The sequence below is a fragment of the Rhinoderma darwinii genome, chromosome 6, assembly GCF_050947455.1.
Source record: "Rhinoderma darwinii isolate aRhiDar2 chromosome 6, aRhiDar2.hap1, whole genome shotgun sequence".
Lineage (NCBI taxonomy): Eukaryota > Metazoa > Chordata > Amphibia > Anura > Rhinodermatidae > Rhinoderma > Rhinoderma darwinii.
In genome coordinates, this window is record NC_134692.1 from 143108332 (window position 1) to 143129564 (window position 21233).

At 47.5% G+C, this 21233-nt stretch overlaps 1 protein-coding gene across 1 annotated transcript in view; it reads right to left on the bottom strand.

The window, feature by feature from the left end:
• The window catches only part of LOC142656685 (CD276 antigen homolog), a 134744-nt gene extending 113814 nt beyond the window's left edge, over positions 1-20930 (bottom strand). The window contains exon 1 of the mRNA XM_075831610.1: positions 20852-20930. Coding sequence (XP_075687725.1) covers positions 20852-20897 — 46 coding nt within the window. The 5' untranslated portion in view covers positions 20898-20930. The remainder of the gene's footprint in view (positions 1-20851) is intronic.
• Positions 20931-21233: the final 303 nt, after the last annotated feature.

Sequence of the window (21233 nt, forward strand, 5' to 3'; positions counted from 1 at the left end):
CCAGCCAGAGTTCCAGGGTGATTGGTGGTAGGTCCCGGTGGGGGGGCAGCGGGAGCAACCTGCATCCCTATGCCCAGCCAGAGTTCCAGGGTGATTGGTGGTAGGTCCCGGTGGGGGGGCAGCGGGAGCAACCTGCATCCCCATGCCCAGCCAGAGTTCCAAGGTGATTGGTGGTAGGTCCCGGTGGGGTGGAAGGGGGGGCAGCGGGAGCAACCTGCATCCCCATGCCCAGCTAGAGTTCCAGGGTGATTGCTGGAAGGACCCGGTGGGGGGGGGCAGCGGGAGCAACTTGCATCCCCATGCCCAGCCATAGTTCCAGGGTGATTGCTGGTAGGTCCCGGTGGGGTGGAAGGGGGTCAGCGGGAGCAACCTGCATCTCCATGCCCAGCCAGAGTTCCAGGGTGATTGCTGGTAGGTCCCGGTGGGGGGGCAGCGGGAGCAACCTGCATCTCCATGCCCAGCCAGAGTTCCAGGGTGATTGCTGGTAGGTCCCGGTGGGAGTCAGCGGGAGCAACTTGCATCCCCATGCCCAGCCAGAGTTCCAGGGTGATTGCTGGTAGGTCCCGGTGGGAGTCAGCGGGAGCAACTTGCATCCCCATGCCCAGCCAGAGTTCCAGGGTGATTGCAGGTAGGTCCCGGTGGGGGGGCAGCGGGAGCAACCTGCATCCCCATGCCCAGCCAGAGTTCCAAGGTGATTGGTGGTAGGTCCCGGTGGGGTGGAAGGGGGGGCAGCGGGAGCAACCTGCATCCCCATGCCCAGCTAGAGTTCCAGGGTGATTGCTGGAAGGACCCGGTGGGGGGGGCAGCGGGAGCAACTTGCATCCCCATGCCCAGCCATAGTTCCAGGGTGATTGCTGGTAGGTCCCGGTGGGGTGGAAGGGGGTCAGCGGGAGCAACCTGCATCTCCATGCCCAGCCAGAGTTCCAGGGTGATTGCTGGTAGGTCCCGGTGGGGGGGCAGCGGGAGCAACCTGCATCTCCATGCCCAGCCAGAGTTCCAGGGTGATTGCTGGTAGGTCCCGGTGGGAGTCAGCGGGAGCAACTTGCATCCCCATGCCCAGCCAGAGTTCCAGGGTGATTGCTGGTAGGTCCCGGTGGGGGGGGGGGGGCAGCGGGAGCAACCTGCATCTCCATGCCCAGCCAGAGTTCCAGGGTGATTGGTGGTAGGTCCCGGTGGGGGGGGGGCAGCGGGAGCAACTTGCATCCCCATGCCCAGCCAGAGTTCCAGGGTGATTGGTGGTAGGTCCCGGTGGGGTGGAAGGGGGGGGCAGCGGGAGCAACCTGCATCTCCATGCCCAGCCAGAGTTCCAGGGTGATTGCTGGTAGGTCCCGGTGGGAGTCAGCGGGAGCAACTTGCATCCCCATGCCCAGCCAGAGTTCCAGGGTGATTGCAGGTAGGTCCCGGGGGGGGGCAGCGGGAGCAACCTGCATCCCCATGCCCAGCCAGAGTTCCAGGGTGATTGCTGGTAGGTCCCGGTGGGGTGGAAGGGGGGGCAGCGGGAGCAACCTGCATCCCCATGCCCAGCTAGAGTTCCAGGGTGATTGCTGGAAGGACCCGGTGGGGGGGGGGCAGCGGGAGCAACTTGCATCCCCATGCCCAGCCATAGTTCCAGGGTGATTGCTGGTAGGTCCCGGTGGGGTGGAAGGGGGTCAGCGGGAGCAAACTGCATCCCCATGCCCAGCCATGGTTCCAGGGTGATTGCAGGTAGGTCCCGGTGGGGTGGAAGGGGGGGCAGCGGGACCAACCTGTGTCCCTATGCCCAGCCAGAGTTCCAGGGTGATTGCAGGTAGGTCCCGGTGGGGTGGAAGGGGAGCAGCGGGAGCAACCTGCATCCCTATGCCCAGCCAGAGTTCCAGGGTGATTGGTGGTAGGTCCCGGTGGGGGGGCAGCGGGAGCAACCTGCATCTCTATGCCCAGCCAGAGTTCCAGGGTGAATGCTGGAATGTCCCGGTGGGGGGGGCAGCGGGAGCAACCTGCATCCCCATGCCCAGCCAGAGTTCCAGGGTGATTGGTGGTAGGTCCCGGTGGGGTGGAAGGGGGGGGGGGCAGCGGGAGCAACCTGCATCTCCATGCCCAGCCAGAGTTCCAGGGTGATTGCTGGTAGGTCCCGGTGGGGTGGAAGGGGAGCAGCGGGAGCAACCTGCATCCCCATGCCCAGACAGAGTTCCAGGGTGATTGGTGGTAGGTCCCGGTGGGGTGGAAGGGGGGGCAGCGGGACCAACCTGTGTCCCTATGCCCAGCCAGAGTTCCAGAGTGATTGTAGGTAGGTCCCGGTGGGGTGGAAGGGGGTCAGCGGGAGCAAACCACATCCCCATGCCCAGCCAGAGTTCCAGGGTGATTGCAGGTAGGTCCCGGTGGGGTGGAAGGGGGTCAGCGGGAGCAACTTGCATCCCCATGCCCAGCCAGAGAACCAGGGTGATTGCTGGTAGGTAAGGAGATCCATTTGGTGACCAAACAGCAGTGAAAATAAAAAGGCCCAAATGTCAAAGAATGACACTTTTAATACTGAAAGTGAAACATTTAAAATCAAGTTAAAGTGGGGTATGTTCAGAAATGTCAGAGACGGTAATGAGCAGCAGAGGCAGGCCGGGGCAGAGTTCCAGGGCCAGGGGTGTCACGGCAGGCAGCGTAGGCCGGGGAAGAGTTCCAGGGCGGTGGGGAGAGGACTAGGCCTCAATCCAAGGACATCATTTGGTGACTAAACAGCAGTGACAATAAAAAGGCCCAAATGTCAAAGAATGACACTTTTAATACTGAAAGTGAAACATTTAAAATCAAGTTAAAGTGGGGTATGTTCAGAAATGTCAGAGACGGTAATGAGCAGCAGAGGCAGGCCGGGGCAGAGTTCCAGGGCCAGGGGTGTGACGGCAGGCAGCGTAGGCCGGAGCAGAGTTCCAGGGCCAGGGGTGTGACGGCAGGCAGCGTAGGCCGGGGCAGAGTTCCAGGGCGGTGGGGAGAGGACTAGGCCTCAAAATAAGGAGATCCATTTGGTGACCAAGCAGCAGTGAAAATAAAAAGGCCCAAATGTCAAAGAATGACATTTCTGCTACTGAAAGTGAAACATTTGAAAGTGAAACATTTAAAATCAAGTTCAAGTGGGGTATGTTCAAAAATGTCAGAGGCGGTAGTGAACAGCAGAGGTAGGCCGGGGCAGAGTTCCAGGGCCAGGGGTGTGACGGCAGGCAGCGTAGGCCGGGGCAGAGTTCCAGGGCGGTGGGGAGAGGACTAGGCCTCAATCCAAGGAGATCCATTTGGTGACCAAGCAGCAGTGAAAATGAAAAGGCCCAAATGTCAAAGAATGCCATTTCTGCAACTGAAAGTGAAACATTTGAAAGTGACACATTTAAAATCAAGTTCAAGTGGGGTATGTTCAAAAATGTCAGAGGCGGTAGTGAACAGCAGAGGTAGGCCGGGGCAGAGTTCCAGGGGTGTCACAGCAGGCAGCGTAGGCCGGGGAAGAGTTCCAGGGCGGTGGGGAGAGGACTAGGCCTCAATCCAAGGGGATCCATTTGGTGACCAAGCAGCAGTGAAAATGAAAAGGCCCAAATGTCAAAGAATGCCATTTCTGCAACTGAAAGTGAAACATTTGAAAGTGACACATTTAAAATCAAGTTCAAGTGGGGTATGTTCAAAAATGTCAGAGGCGGTAGTGAACAGCAGAGGTAGGCCGGGGCAGAGATCCAGGGCCAGGGGTGTCACAGCAGGCATCGTAGGCCGGGGAAGAGTTCCAGGGCGGTGGGGAGAGGACTAGGCCTCAATCCAAGGGGATCCATTTGGTGACCAAGCAGCAGTGAAAATGAAAAGGCCCAAATGTCAAAGAATGCCATTTCTGCAACTGAAAGTGAAACATTTGAAAGTGACACATTTAAAATCAAGTTCAAGTGGGGTATGTTCAAAAATGTCAGAGGCGGTAGTGAACAGCAGAGGTAGGCCGGGGCAGAGTTCCAGGGCCAGGGGTGTCACAGCAGGCAGCGTAGGCCGGGGAAGAGTTCCAGGGCGGTGGGGAGAGGACTAGGCCTCAATCCAAGGGGATCCATTTGGTGACCAAGCAGCAGTGAAAATGAAAAGGCCCAAATGTCAAAGAATGCCATTTCTGCAACTGAAAGTGAAACATTTGAAAGTGACACATTTAAAATCAAGTTCAAGTGGGGTATGTTCAAAAATGTCAGAGGCGGTAGTGAACAGCAGAGGTAGGCCGGGGCAGAGATCCAGGGCCAGGGGTGTCACAGCAGGCATCGTAGGCCGGGGAAGAGTTCCAGGGCGGTGGGGAGAGGACTAGGCCTCAATCCAAGGGGATCCATTTGGTGACCAAGCAGCAGTGAAAATGAAAAGGCCCAAATGTCAAAGAATGCCATTTCTGCAACTGAAAGTGAAACATTTGAAAGTGACACATTTAAAATCAAGTTCAAGTGGGGTATGTTCAAAAATGTCAGAGGCGGTAGTGAACAGCAGAGGTAGGCCGGGGCAGAGTTCCAGGGCCAGGGGTGTCACAGCAGGCATCGTAGGCCGGGGAAGAGTTCCAGGGCGGTGGGGAGAGGACTAGGCCTCAATCCAAGGGGATCCATTTGGTGACCAAGCAGCAGTGAAAATGAAAAGGCCCAAATGTCAAAGAATGCCATTTCTGCAACTGAAAGTGAAACATTTGAAAGTGACACATTTAAAATCAAGTTCAAGTGGGGTATGTTCAAAAATGTCAGAGGCGGTAGTGAACAGCAGAGGTAGGCCGGGGCAGAGATCCAGGGCCAGGGGTGTCACAGCAGGCATCGTAGGCCGGGGAAGAGTTCCAGGGCGGTGGGGAGAGGACTAGGCCTCAATCCAAGGGGATCCATTTGGTGACCAAGCAGCAGTGAAAATGAAAAGGCCCAAATGTCAAAGAATGCCATTTCTGCAACTGAAAGTGAAACATTTGAAAGTGACACATTTAAAATCAAGTTCAAGTGGGGTATGTTCAAAAATGTCAGAGGCGGTAGTGAACAGCAGAGGTAGGCCGGGGCAGAGTTCCAGGGCCAGGGGTGTGACGGCAGGCAGCGTAGGCCGGGGCAGAGTTCCAGGGCGGTGGGGAGAGGACTAGGCCTCAATCCAAGGAGATCCATTTGGTGACCAAGCAGCAGTGAAAATGAAAAGGCCCAAATGTCAAAGAATGCCATTTCTGCAACTGAAAGTGAAACATTTGAAAGTGACACATTTAAAATCAAGTTCAAGTGGGGTATGTTCAAAAATGTCAGAGGCGGTAGTGAACAGCAGAGGTAGGCCGGGGCAGAGTTCCAGGGCCAGGGGTGTGACGGCAGGCAGCGTAGGCCGGGGCAGAGTTCCAGGGCGGTGGGGAGAGGACTAGGCCTCAATCCAAGGAGATCCATTTGGTGACCAAGCAGCAGTGAAAATGAAAAGGCCCAAATGTCAAAGAATGCCATTTCTGCAACTGAAAGTGAAACATTTGAAAGTGACACATTTAAAATCAAGTTCAAGTGGGGTATGTTCAAAAATGTCAGAGGCGGTAGTGAACAGCAGAGGTAGGCCGGGGCAGAGTTCCAGGGCCAGGGGTGTCACAGCAGGCATCGTAGGCCGGGGAAGAGTTCCAGGGCGGTGGGGAGAGGACTAGGCCTCAATCCAAGGGGATCCATTTGGTGACCAAGCAGCAGTGAAAATGAAAAGGCCCAAATGTCAAAGAATGCCATTTCTGCAACTGAAAGTGAAACATTTGAAAGTGACACATTTAAAATCAAGTTCAAGTGGGGTATGTTCAAAAATGTCAGAGGCGGTAGTGAACAGCAGAGGTAGGCCGGGGCAGAGTTCCAGGGCCAGGGGTGTCACAGCAGGCATCGTAGGCCGGGGAAGAGTTCCAGGGCGGTGGGGAGAGGACTAGGCCTCAATCCAAGGGGATCCATTTGGTGACCAAGCAGCAGTGAAAATGAAAAGGCCCAAATGTCAAAGAATGCCATTTCTGCAACTGAAAGTGAAACATTTGAAAGTGAATCATTTAAAATCAAGTTAACCCCTTCACGCTCCTTGACGTACTATTACGTCATGGCAGCTCTATCGTTCGCGCTCCATGCCGTAATAGTACGTCTTGCAGTTAGAACAGCGGTGCGCGCGCCCGGCGCGTTCATGCGCTGTGATAGCTGCTGTTTCTGACAGCAGGCTATCACGGCATAATGGGACGGGACCATTTACTATGGTCCCGCCTCGCCGATCGCCGCTATTGGCTAGTCAGTGAGTAACTAGCCAATAGCAGCGATCGGTCTCATTCAGCACAGCAGTGCTCGAGCCCGGCGTTCCTGAGCTGTGATAGCTGCTGTTTCTGACAGCATGCTATCACAGCATAATGGGCCGGGACCATTTACTATGGTCCCGCCTCGCCGATCGCCGCTATTGGCTAGTCAGTGAGTAACTAGCCAATAGCAGCGATCATTCTCGTCACTTCCTCTCTCTGACCTCACATCCTGCTGCAACCGCCCTGAACGCCCTGTTGGAGTTAGCGAGGCGTTGAGATCGGTTGTGAGCAGAGAGTCAGAGAGAAAAGAAGTGAAAAAAAGTGAAAAAAAGTTTCTAAAACAACGTTTTTTTTGCTTCCCACCACCCCATCCACTACCCACTCCTGTTCCCTTCCTCTTTGAGTTCTACCCACGTTTTTTGGTCAGTGATCTCCTATCACTGACCACTTTTCAGTCTTCAGGACCACATTTCTTGGTCCCTGGGGATTTTTTTTTCATTTTTTTCTATATAAAACATAAAACAAAAAAAAAAATATAAAAAGAAAAAAAAGAAACAAAAAAAAATAGTTAGTTTAGCCAATTTTGAAAATTTAACTGGTTAGTTTAGTATTAGCCCCTTCCCGCTCCTTGACGTACTATTACGTCATGGCAGCTCTATCGTTCGCGCTCCATGCCGTAATAGTACGTCTTGCAGTTAGAACAGCGGTGCGCGCGCCCGGCGCGTTCATGCGCTGTGATAGCTGCTGTTTCTGACAGCAGGCTATCACGGCATAATGGGACGGGACCATTTACTATGGTCCCGCCTCGCCGATCGCCGCTATTGGCTAGTCAGTGAGTAACTAGCCAATAGCAGCGATCGGTCTCATTCAGCACAGCAGTGCTCGAGCCCGGCGTTCCTGAGCTGTGATAGCTGCTGTTTCTGACAGCATGCTATCACAGCATAATGGGCCGGGACCATTTACTATGGTCCCGCCTCGCCGATCGCCGCTATTGGCTAGTCAGTGAGTAACTAGCCAATAGCAGCGATCATTCTCGTCACTTCCTCTCTCTGACCTCACATCCTGCTGCAACCGCCCTGAACGCCCTGTTGGAGTTAGCGAGGCGTTGAGATCGGTTGTGAGCAGAGAGTCAGAGAGAAAAGAAGTGAAAAAAAGTGAAAAAAAGTTTCTAAAACAACGTTTTTTTTGCTTCCCACCACCCCATCCACTACCCACTCCTGTTCCCTTCCTCTTTGAGTTCTACCCACGTTTTTTGGTCAGTGATCTCCTATCACTGACCACTTTTCAGTCTTCAGGACCACATTTCTTGGTCCCTGGGGATTTTTTTTTCATTTTTTTCTATATAAAACATAAAACAAAAAAAAAAATATAAAAAGAAAAAAAAGAAACAAAAAAAAATAGTTAGTTTAGCCAATTTTGAAAATTTAACTGGTTAGTTTAGTATTAGGGTTAGTTAGTGTCAGGGAACCGTCAAAAAGCGTAGTTAGGTATAGTGTCAGGGAATTTAGCGTCAGGAATCGGTCACCGTAGATAGGCTTAGCGTTAGGGATCCATCACCGTAGTTAGGTTTAGCGTCAGGGAAGCTCGGAATAATTAGATAGGTTTAGTGTCAGGCACCCGTCACCGTAGTTAGGTTTAGTGTCAGGGAAGCTTGAAATAATCTAGATAGGTTTAGTGTCAGGGAATCGTCGCCGTAGTTAGGTTTAGCGTTAGGGAAGTCCACATAAAATTTAGTTAGGTTTAGTGTTAGGAACCCTCGCCCTAGTTAGCTTTAGTGTCAGGGAAGTCCACTTGCTCTCTAAAAACAAAACACACATTTGTGCTAGTTGTGCTATCCTATTGCTCCCAGTTAGGGATTTATTTTTTTGCAGTATATAAATTTTGTCTTCGCACAACAAGCATGTCCCAACGGACATTTACTGCTGAAGAGGCGTATGCATTTCTGGCCTCCGACACAGACTCGTCGGATGGCGATACACTATTTTATTTGTCTACCTCCTCATCCAGCGATGAAGAGGAGGGACCCCCTAGGAGACGCCCCAGGACCACCACCATAGTAGAAATCCCTGAGAGAAGTGACCCCACAACAAGTGATACCCCTGAGCGAAGTGACCCCATTTGGACGCCCACACCAGACCATTATGAACCCCAAATCCCTGAGTACACGGGCAGCCCAGGCATCAAATTTAACACGGCAGGGTTCAGTGAGATGGACTTTTTCAAGTTCTTCTTCACTGATAACTTTATAGAGCTAATGGTCACCCAGACTAATTTATATGCCCAACAGTATATCACCAAGAACCCCAACTCATTTTATGCCCAATCCCAGAGGTGGACTCCTGTAAACGCAGCAGAGTTGGGCAAGTTCTGGGGACTGCTCTTGAACATGGGGCTTCTAAAAAAGCCATCCATTAGGACCTACTGGAGCACGGACATCCTATACCACACCCCGATGTACCGTATGGCCATGTCCAGGATGCGTTATGAGGCAATACTTCGCTTCCTACATTATGCCGATAATGAGCAGTGCCCACCCCGAGATGACCCCAGTTTTGACCGTTTATATAAACTGAGACCCCTATTAGACCATTTCAGTGCCCGGTTTGCCCAAGCATACACCCCCGAGAAGTGTATTTCCATTGATGAGTCCCTGGTACATTTTAAAGGGAGGCTTCAATTCCGCCAATACCTGCCAAGTAAGAGGGCAAGGTATGGCGTGAAGTTGTATAAGCTGTGCGAGAGTGCATCAGGGTATACATATAAATTCAGGATATATGAAGGGAAGGACAGCAGTATTCAGCCCCCAGAATGCCCCCCCTTACTGGGAATTAACGCAAAAATTGTGTGGGATTTGGTGCACCCACTGCTGGACCAGGGTTACCACCTCTACCTGGATAATTTTTATACCAGCGTCCCGCTCTTCAAGTGCCTCGCTTCCAGAAGGACTGCGGCATGCGGCACTGCTAGAAAAAATCTTAGAGGCCTCCCTAAAACACTGCTTGGGCAAACACTCAGAAGGGGTGAGAGCAGGGCACATTCTAGTAGCAACATATTGTGTGTCAAGTACAAGGACAAGAGAGATGTCCTTGTATTGACAACAATACATGGCCACACCAGTACCCATGTACCTGTACGAGGTACCAGTACAGAGACCCCCAAACCAGATTGCATCCTGGACTACAATAGGTACATGGGAGGGGTGGACTTGTCAGATCAAGTCCTGAAGCCCTACAGCGCTACGCGGAAATCGAGGGTGTGGTATAAGAAGCTGGCCGTGCACATCATACAGATGGCATTGTACAATGCGTACGTGCTACGTCGATGTGCAGGCCAGAGGGGAACTTTCCTGGAATTTCAAGAGGTGGTTATAAAGAACCTAATTTTTGGCGACCAGGAAGGAGGGGCACCCAGTACTTCTGGAAGCGAGGCCACACGCATCGTACCAGGGCAACACTTTCCAGGAGAAGTTCCCCAAACTGGCAAGAAGGGAAAAAGTCAAAAGAGGTGCAAAGTGTGCTATAAGAGGGGGATAAGGAAGGACACAACATACCAATGCGACACGTGTCCCGAAAAACCAGGGCTCTGTATGAAAGATTGTTTTAAAATGTACCATACATCCCTTGATTTTTAATTTACCCTGATGCACTCCGCACAGCTTATCCCCCTCATCTTTCCCTTTTGAGCCCTGCCATGTGCCCAAGCAGCAAATAACAGCCACATGTAGGGTATTGCCGTACCCGGGAGAACCCACATTACAATTTATGGGGTGTATGTCTCCGGTGGCACATGCTGGGCACAATATATCGGACACTGAAATGGCATATATGTATAGGAAATTGCAAATCTCACTTTGCACCATCTACTGCGCATTACCTTTTACACAATAACTGTTGGGTCAAAATGCTCACTACACTCTAGATGAATGTCTTAAGGGGTGTAGTTTTTAAAATGGGTTCACTTCTCGGGGGTTTCAACTGTACTGGTACCTCAGGGGTTCTGCCTACATGACTTAGCACCAGAAAAGCTCCAGTAGGCTAAATGGTGGTCCTTCCCTTCTGAGCCCTGTCGTGTGCCCAGGCAGCTAATAACAGCCACATGTAGGGTATTGCCGTACCCGGGAGAACCCACATTACAATTTATGGGGTGTATGTCTCCAGTGGCACATGCTGGGCACAATATATCAGACACTGAAATGGCATATATGCATAGGAAATTGCAAATCTCACTTTGCACCATCTGCTGCGCATTACCTTTTACACAATAACTGTGGGGTCAAAATGCTCACTACACCACTAGATGAATGTCTTAAGGGGTGTAGTTTTTAAAATGGGTTCACTTCTCGGGGGTTTCAACTGTACTGGTACCTCAGGGGTTCTGCCTACATGACTTAGCACCAGAAAAGCTCCAGTAGGCTAAATGGTGGTCCTTCCCTTCTGAGCCCTGTCGTGTGCCCAGGCAGCTAATAACAGCCACATGTAGGGTATTGCCGTACCCGGGAGAACCCACATTACAATTTATGGGGTGTATGTCTCCAGTGGCACATGCTGGGCACAATATATCAGACACTGAAATGGCATATATGCATAGGAAATTGCAAATCTCACTTTGCACCATCTGCTGCGCATTACCTTTTACACAATAACTGTGGGGTCAAAATGCTCACTACACCACTAGATGAATGTCTTAAGGGGTGTAGTTTTTAAAATGGGGTCACTTCTCGGGGGTTTCAACTGTACTGGTACCTCAGGGGTTCTGCCTACATGACTTAGCACCAGAAAAGCTCCAGTAGGCTAAATGGTGGTCCTTCCCTTCTGAGCCCTGTCGTGTGCCCAGGCAGCTAATAACAGCCACATGTAGGGTATTGCCGTACCCGGGAGAACCCACATTACAATTTATGGGGTGTATGTCTCCAGTGGCACATGCTGGGCACAATATATCAGACACTGAAATGGCATATATGCATAGGAAATTGCAAATCTCACTTTGCACCATCTGCTGCGCATTACCTTTTACACAATAACTGTGGGGTCAAAATGCTCACTACACCACTAGATGAATGTCTTAAGGGGTGTAGTTTTTAAAATGGGGTCACTTCTCGGGGGTTTTAACTGTACTGGTACCTCAGGGGCTTCTGCCTACATGACTTAGCACAAGAAAAGCTCCAGTAGGCCAAATGGTGGTCCTTTCCTTCTGAGTCCTGCCATGGGCCCAAACATCAGTTTATCACCACAAATGGGGTATTGCCGCACTCAGGACAAATTGGGCAACAAAATGGGGTGTTTTATTCCTTGTGAAAATAAGAAATTTTGAACAAAAATTACATCTTAATGGAAAAAAATATCATTTTTTTAATTCACAGCCCAATTCAAATAGGTGCTGTGAAAAAACGGTGTGGTCAAAATGATAACAACAACCATAAATGAATTCCTTGAGGGGTCTAGTTTCCAAAATGGGGTCACTTCTGGTGGGTTTCCATTGCTTTCATACCTCTGGGGCTCTGCAAATGCGACATGGAACCCGAAAACCAATCCAGCAAAATCTGGACTCCAACAAACACATAGCGCTCCTTTCCTTCTGAGTCCTCCCATGGGCCCAAACGGCAGTTTATCACCACAAATGGGGTATTGCCGCACTAAGGACAAATTGGGCAACAAAATGGGGTGTTTTATTCCTTGTGAAAATAAGAAATTTTGAACAAAAATTACATCTTAATGGAAAAAATATCATTTTTTTAATTTCACAGCCCAATTCAAATAGGTGCTGTGAAAAAACGGTGTGGTCAAAATGATAACAACAACCATAAATGAATTCCTTGAGGGGTCTAGTTTCCAAAATGGGGTCACTTCTGGTGGGTTTCCATTGCTTTCATACCTCAACACCTCTTCAAACCTGGCATGCTGCCTAAAATATATTCTAATAAAAAAGAGGCCTCAAAATGCACTAGGTGCTCCTTTGTTTCTGAGGCTTGTGTTTTATTCCACGAGCGCACTAGAGCCACATGTGGGACATTTCTAAAAACTGCAGAATCTGGACAATACATATTTAGTAGTATTTCTCTGGTAAAATCTTCTGTGTTACAGAAAAAAATGGAATAATATTGAAATTCAGCAAGAAAAATGAAATTTGCAAATTTCACCTCCACATTGCTTTAATTCCTGTGAAATGCCTGAAGGGTTAAAAAACTTTCTAAATGCTGTTTTGAATACTTTGAGGGGTCTAGTTTTTAAAATGGGGTGTTTTATGGGGGTTTCTAATACATAGGCCCCTCAAAGCCACTTCAGAACTCAAGAGGTACCTTAAAAAAAAGGCTTTTGAAATTTTCTTAAAAATATGAGAAATTGCTGTTTATGTTCTAAGCCTTGTAACGTCCAAGAAAAATAAAAGAATGTTAAAAAAACGATGCCAATCTAAAGTAGACATATGGGAAATGTGAACTAGTAACTATTTTGGGTGGTATAACCGTCTGTTTTACAAGCAGATGCATTTAAATTCTGAAAAATGCAATTTTTTCAAAATTTTCTCTAAATTTTGCAATTTTTCACCAATAAACACTGAATATATCGACCAAATTTTACCACGAACATGAAGCCCAAAGTGTCACGAGAAAACAATCTCAGAATCGCTTGGATAGGTTTAAGCATTCCGACGTTATTACCACATAAAGTGAAATATGTCAGATTTGAAAAATGGGCTCTGAGCCTTAAGGCCCAAACTAGGCTGCGTCCTTAAGGGGTTAATCAACTATGTTGCAATGTCTATTAGGGTATGTTCATACAGCCCATTTTCGGCCCGTAAACGCCTGAAAAACGGTTGAAAAATCGGAAGCAGAACACCTCCAAACATCTGCCCATTGATTTCAATGAGAAAGGCGTTCTGTTCCGACGGACGTTTTTTTTAGGCAGCCGTTTTGAAAAAAGAAAGTGCAGGTCACTTCTTGGGACTTTTTCATAGACACTATTGAAAACAGCTCCAAAAATGGCCGTAAAAAACACAGCGAAAATTGCGAGTGGCTTAAAAAAACGTCTGAAAATCAGGAGCTGTTTTCCCTTGAAAACAGCTCCGTATTTTCAGACGTTTTTTGACTCAGCGTGTGAACATACCCTTAGAGTTTGAGGAAATCCAGTCTAATTAAAGGCTGGTGCTCTATCCCTCCACCATGCTTTAAACGGCAACTGTTTGTCCAAACTAGCTGATCCCTTAAAGGACAAACATGTCAAGTGGGGCAGATTTACTATTCAAAATGTACAAGAATTCTGGCTTATATTGAGACAGAAAGTTGGCGTTCATGCTGTGCGCCATATTATTAAATGTTTTAAACACTTTGTGCCGCGCTCAGGAGGTGTAACTCAACAGGAAAGGAAGCATGGCCTAAAACGCGACACTGTGCGCCAAAATTTTGGTGCTAAAAAACTGCCGTAAACTAAGCCAGCCAATAGTTGGTATTAGTAATTTACAAGTGTCTAACATGTCTACCTAGATGCGTCAAATTTATCATACAGCATGCACCAAAATGATAAATTAGGGGCATTTTCTGAATGCCTTTCTTTAAGTTTACGCTGTCTAAAGCTTAGGGGGAAGTTCACGCAGATTTTTTTGGCACGTTTTTTATATGCGGAAACCACGTCTAAAACTGCGCCATAAAACATCCGAAAACGCCTCCAATTGATTTCAATGGGAGGCAGAGGAGTTTCTTCCCCGCGAGCAGTTTTTAGCGCTCACAGGAAGAAGACACGACATGCCCTACCTTCGGGCGTTTAAGTCTCTGACCTCCCATTGACACCAATGGAAGGCAAAGAAAGCTGTTTCCGCAGCTTTTATTTGCCCGCGGGTCTCAATGGCCGAGGATGAAAAACGCTGTGAAAAACGCGGCAAACATGTCAAAATCTGCCTCAAAATTCCTGAAGGAATTATGATGGCTATTTTTACACCTGCAAAAAAACTTTGTGTGAACAGGGCCTTACACAGTATTTGTAAAACTGCTCCAGTGTGTGTTGACTTAACTACCAGTCAGAAAAACAAGATTATCAGCTAAGACTTTGTTCACATCTGCGTCGGGCTTCCATTTAATGCAGTAGACTACGCTATTGTTTACCGCAAAAACAACGGAAACTTTACGGAACGGAGACAAACGGAAACCATTTGCATTGGAGGCATTACCATTGAAATCAATGGTAATGTAAACGGAAGCTATGGTTTCCATTCGTGGGTTCCCCTGACGGAAAGGTCTGATGGAACCCATGAACGGAAGCTTGACGCAGATGTGAACGAAGCCTTACAAGCACAAAGATTGAGTGAAGTGACCTTGTAATGAATTCTGACGCCTCTCCCCCTTCACACGTAGAGCAGCTTCTTCTCCACCAATGACAGAGGAGTTTACCGACACACTGGTAGACACAGGGAACAAATGAGGTGACAAGCAGCCATGTTGTCTGCGATTATCCTGTAGCTATTGAGCTATAAACGATTTCTAAGGTGACAGAGAATCTCCACCGTCTAGAAATCCAATATGGACTGTAATCTGTAATCATGTTTTCAGTACAGGACAGTTGTCCTGCAGCGAGGCAGGGACTCCTAGCATCGTACATAACTATGATGCTAGGAGCCCGGCTCCCTGCAGTGTGTTCGGTCCGGGACTTGCGGCCGAAATACGTTCCGTCCATTACGAACGTAACATGGTCGTGTGAACCCAGCCTTACTGCCAAGGATGAATGTAATACGGCATGAGTTTGAACACTTTCCATGGATAGACTATAAGGACAAGAGCACTTCTTCACAATCTTTTTTTATTTGAGCCTCACAAGCCAGAACGTAGTGATGCCATAATCAATTGCAAAAAATTTAAAAGAAAGCCTCAATTAAGCAGAACATTTTTCCTGAACCCAGTAGAACATTAAGGCCTCATGCACACGACCATATTGTGCACGGGCCGTGAATTGCGGCTCAGACGGTCGCAGGAGTGTCACCCGCAGCCACCTGCAAATCGCGTGCCGTGCACATGGCCGTGTGCATTCATTTCTATGAGCCTGGACCACAAAACACGGCCGTAGTAAGACATGTCCTATCTTTTTGCGGTCCAGGCTCCTGGGCAATGCATGGACCATGGAAACCAGAGTCGTGTGCATGGGCCCATTGAGATGAATGGGGCCGCAATTCATTTGCGGGTGAATTGCGGCCGCAAAAATACGTTCGTGTGCATGGGGCCTAAAAGAAGCACAAAGGAGATATTGGTGCAGCCGAGAAAGGTCTTTGTAGAACAGTCACATCCGGCGGTTTTGCTGTAGAAATTTCTGTTACTGAAAATCAGTTCTATTCATCTGAATGGAACTTGCAGAAATCCATGAACCCGCCACAGAAACAACCACATTCAGATGAATGAAACTTATTTTCAATTGCAGAAATTTCTGCAACACAATCTGCCATCTGTGACTGCACCCTTAAAGCAAAGAATCAAAGTAAACAAATTATACCAGGATACAAACTTCATGCCCAGCACCTGTTTGCAGTCCGGGAGCAGGATGAAGCTAGACCTATCGGCTTTGTGTGGACTGGGGAGAGTATAAAGTGAAGAAAGTGACAGATAGAAAAAAAGATCACAGCCTGTCACTTGTGCTCCACCTGTACAGCCTGTCACTTGTGCTCCACCTGTACAGCCTGTCAATTGTGCTCCACCTGTACAGCCTCCAGTCACCCCTCTTACCAATGAACTCTCTGACACATATAAAGGGTCTTTTTTTCTACTTAATGAGTGAAAAGTTGAGATATTGCACATCTAATATCCCCTCTGCAACTAACCAGGCCACTTGTCCACTCTGACTCGGATGTCTACTTGCATCTGGATCGCTTTTAGTGATTATGTTAAGGTATGTGTATGTAGACAGGCATAAGTGGCATGTCTGCCCTCACCCTCTTGTCTCCTTCCCCTTTATGATTATAAGCCCTCATGGGCAGGGTCCTCTCTCCTGTACCAGACTGTCATTCATTTAAGGGGTTTTCCCATGAAGGACATGACATATCCACAAGATATGTCCGAAACATCAGAGAGATGCAGGTTCCACCTCTGGGACCTGCACCTATCTCTAGAACGGGATCCCCTAAACCCCGTTCTACCTTCTTCTGCTCTCGCTGACTCCCGGCCACTCGCTGTGCTACGCTGTTTCCGTAACTATCATTCAGTTCTATGGGGCTTACGAAAACAGAGATCAGGGAGCTACGCTGTTTTCTGCCTTATGGACGGAAATCAGCTGGCTCACAAAGAGGTAGAACGGGGTTTAAGGGCCCCGTTCTAGAGGTAGGTGAGGGTCCCAGAGGTGGGTCCCAGATCTACTTGACATTTATGACATGTCCTGCAGATATGTCATAAATGTCCCTCGTGGGAAAACCCCTTTAAGATCATGTTTATTGTACTTGATTTAATAGTCTCATGTTATGTACTTAACCCCTTTTCATAATTACAGTACCCTGGAATTAATGGCCCATTCAGACAAAGGATTTTCACATTTGGGTGCTGTTGGAGTGTACAATGGACAGCACCCATACTGAATACTGACATATTATAGTTAATCAACCAATTATTATTTTTCGCGGACCATCCATTCACGATGAAAAAAACCAAAAAAAACCTAGCATGCACTATCTTTGTCCGATTTTTATGCAGGAAAGGCCCGCAGATGTCAATGTGTTTGAAAAACGGCCGCCACGCGGTGACATCCATTCCAGATGGTTGCGTCGAGACACCTGAGAAGTGAAACCAGGAAAAAGAGCAGAAGTGTGCTCCTGAATATAAGACATGGCCAGAAGCCAAAAATATGAACAAGAAATATCTCACAACTGCAATAAGCAATAGAAAATGGCATTTCTGTGGTCATGTTACCGTCTTGGGGGTGTTTTCAGTGGGTTTGGACAATTTGATCTTTTTATTCACAGAAGTAAAAAATGGATGGCCCACTAATGCCATCCTGAAGGGGGAAAAATATGGATTGCAGAAAAAACTCTGATGCAGGTTCGTCAGTTTGTCACGGACTGAACTCAAATGCGTTTTCACAACGCCTGTCTGAAAGGGGCTTCAACTGCCGCGGAAAGTGCATGAATCTGTTGCCGATCTTTCCATTTGAAGACAATAAAAAAAGTAGGAAAGAAGAAATCTGCAACCAAATTCGATTGTTGCTGTGGATTACCTGCAGATGAATTCGCAAGTCCACAAAGTTTAAGATTAAAATAAAATAGCAAAGTGGAATAAATACAAAACACTATACTCGCCTACCCTGGCGCTCCAATAGCATCGCTTTCCTGGTCCTCCACCGGTCTCTGTACACCCGGCCTCTAGGCATGACTTGTCGTTTCAATACGTGACCGCTGCAGCCAATCACAGACACGTCATTTCTGGAGCCCGGGTGTTTGGAGACCAGAGAAGCGATGCTATTGGAATGTCAGGGGAGGCGAGTAAAGTGTTTTGTCTTTATTTCACTTTGCTTACGTTCGCAGGAAAATCCGCACAATTGTTTGCAGAATTTCTTGCGGCCCCTGATCAGCTGTGGTAAGTTTTCGCAGCAAATCTGGTTGAAGGTACCTTTATTGTTAACTAATCTTTGTACTATCCACCAACAACAACAACAAAAATCATGTGCAAAAATGTCATCAATAACTATATATTTTACTAATGCCCATAGATATACATAGTAAAACAACTATTAGTAAAAACAAAATATCATTGCGCATGCCAACCCAGGACCCTATACTGTACAAACCCTCCATAGCTGTATAATAATTAAGTGCTAGTAGCGCAGGATGGCTACCTCACTGCAAGGTATATAGGTGCAGACATAGCATTAACAATATATACACGAGGAAGTCAAAACCATGTAAAACAAGCCAGAGTATACAGACCTACAATCCAAAGTTGGGAGAGAAAAGATTGTTGGTCTGTATAATAAAATATATATTTATTGATTACAAGAGGTCTTTTTGTTGGTGGTGGTGACAATCTGTAGGCTGCACACACTTTACATAGAGTTAGACCAGTACTCAGTGGCGGATTATCATATGGGCGATTCGGGCGGCCGCCCGGGGCCCGAGGCTCCCAGGGGGCCCATGGCAGCCCGAACCGCACATCATCTTGCAAAGTTACTTATTCAGCGCGCTAGCGCTGCTAACTAACGAAGATGAGGGGAGGAGCAGGGAATTGGCCGGGAAAGGGGTAGGACACGCCTCCCTGACAAGTGCGGGCCGCCGCCATTGAGTAACAGAACAGCGAGGGACGGCTGTTCTGTTACTCCGAATCTGCAAGACGGTCGGTCACCGGCGCTGAGGTCAGTACAGCAGGCTTATCCTCCTTCCCAACTGGTTCCCGACCGCTGGCTGTATTTTTACGGCCAGCGGTCAGGGACGGGTCCTTAAAACCCGAGCCATAGACTTTCTACGGCTCGGGTTTTAACTTGCTGCCCGCGCGATCGGGTCTCCGGCTGTCAGTGACTGCCGGGGACCCTGAGGAAAAGACAGAAGCAGCTTTCGCTGCTTCTGTCTTCTCCGATGTCTTCTTACACAGCGTTCAATGAACGCTGTGTATAGGAATAGAGACAGCAGCAGCGGCGCTGTCTCTATTCCTCCCGGTGATCATGTGACTGTTCACATGATCGCCGGGTGCCGTTAGTGACAGACTGTTGCTGGGTCTAACTAGACCCAGCACAGCCCTATTAGTGACAATCGTCACTATGAGAGGGCTGATTTCCCCTGTAACTGGGGCTGCTGTGCAGCTCCAGTTACAGGGGAAAAACATGGTGTAAAAGAAAGAAAAAATATATATAAAGTTCCCCAAAGGTCTTTTTTGACCTTTGAGGAACAGACCACAGTAATAAAAAAATAGGAAAGTAAAGTGCAAAAAAAATGAAATAATAAATACACATAAAATACCCACCCCAATAAAAACCGTCCGTCCCCCCCGCCAATCATTGTTGTAACGCAAGCGCTGACCCAATTACCCTAATATAGACATGTAATATATTAACATTTACGGTAAACAATGACGATTACAAATAAAAGGTCTATTTTAGGGTAAAACTATGTTATTACCCAAAAAAATAGCTGAAACGTAAAAAAGCTTATTTTTTTACTATTATTTTTAAACTTTATGAATAAAAATTCTAAAATAGCAAAAAAGGTGTGTATAAAAACGCTAAAAAAAAAGAAACCTGCATTGTCTACGGAAAAAACGTCGCAAAAATCACGTCGTTTTTATTTCTTTTTTATAAAAATGTGTGTTTGGTGCAACTTTGTAATTACGTTTTATTAAAAAATATTTTCACTTTTTGAGATACAGCTGCTTTGTATCCTGTATCCGTCAGGTCAGCAGGACTGACGGGATCAGTGAAACGGGCCCTGCGCTAAATTATAATCTTCGATGTGATAGATTTGAGGTGGATCCTGCGTGTCACTGATCCTGTCAGTCCTGCTGACCTGACGGATACAGGATACAAAGCAGCTGTATCTCAAAAAGTGAAAATATTTTTTAATAAAACGTAATTACAAAGTTGCACCAAACACACATTTTTATAAAAAATAAATAAAAACGACGTGATTTTTGCGACGTTTTTTCCGTAGACAATGCAGGGTTCGTTTTTTATCGTTTTTATACACACCTTTTTTGCTATTTTACAATTTTTATTCATAAAGTTTATCTATATGGGGCTGTGTGTAACGCTCTCTACGGGGAGGATGTGTGATATATAGAGGGGGCTGTGTATGGCGATATCTATGGGGGTGTGTAATATCTACAGGGGCTGTGTGTATGGTGTTTTACAGTGTGTGGTATTATATTCAGGCGCGCAGTGTTTGGTGCTATTATATTTAGGGGTACAGTATGTGGCACCATGATAACTTTATTTTCGTTTATAGGTGTGGAAATGTTGGAAAAGTGAGGAGACGTCTGAGTGGCAAATTCTGCAGAAATGAGTCATGGCCAGGAGAAGTCGTCATGAGCGCTGGACCGGATGGTGAAGAAAAGAGGAAAAAAACTACTAGAATCTGAGACGTCGTCACCTGTGAGTCACTAGATTTATAGAGAATCTGTCACCTCTCCTGACATGTTTATTATAGGAATCCTTGTATTTCACAAAAAGTCTTTCTGCAGTCCAGGACTGATAGACAATTCCCCTTGTCAGGAGGTTGTGTCCCTGCACAGTGTGATACTGTCAGTATGTAGGGACACAGCCCTGTGACAAGGGAAATCGTAACACTGTTAATGCTTGCCCAAAAAAGTAGTGTCAAAAATAGTTACGGCGCGGCAGGGCGGCGGTGAGGAAGGGGGGCCCAAGTTTGGTTAACAGCCCAGGGCCCATGGTCTACTTAATCCGCCACTGCCAGTACTGGTTATTTAATTAGGTGTGAATTAAGTGCAAAAGAATATAAAAGAACAGTAAACGATGTTTATATAAAGTAGAACGAATTGCAAGAAGATTAAACTGTCCTGTAGGAATACAGACAAATATTAGAAGGTGATTTTATGCAAGTATGCAGTGCCGGACACATTATCTACTGCTATCTATATATACACACTACAGGGACAGAGCTACCCTTTAACTGAATACTAAGGTGATTGACCCTTGAATTCTCAGAATACCCATCTACATATAACACATTAACACTTACATGTCTGGTGCAGCAGAAGACACAGCAGCAGTCCCAGGAAAGCCATAAGACATGTTCTGTACACACAAGGAAGTCGACTGCACTCTAACCCTGACAATACAAACATTGCTGTGTAATCTCATATCACATGACTCCACTGTCATGTCTCATTTTCGCTTCTATTATGAAATGTAAGGGCTCGTTCACACACTGCGGAATTGCCACGTTTTTCCAGTTCGGAATTTCGGACGGAAAAAACGCAGCAGACTACAGTAGCAACATAGTGGATGAGATTTAACAAATCTCATCCACACACTGCGTAAAAATTCCGAAAATAAATTGAGCTGCGGTGCGTATTTTTCAGACTGCAGCACGTCCATTCCTGCAGCAGAAAGTGGCCAGA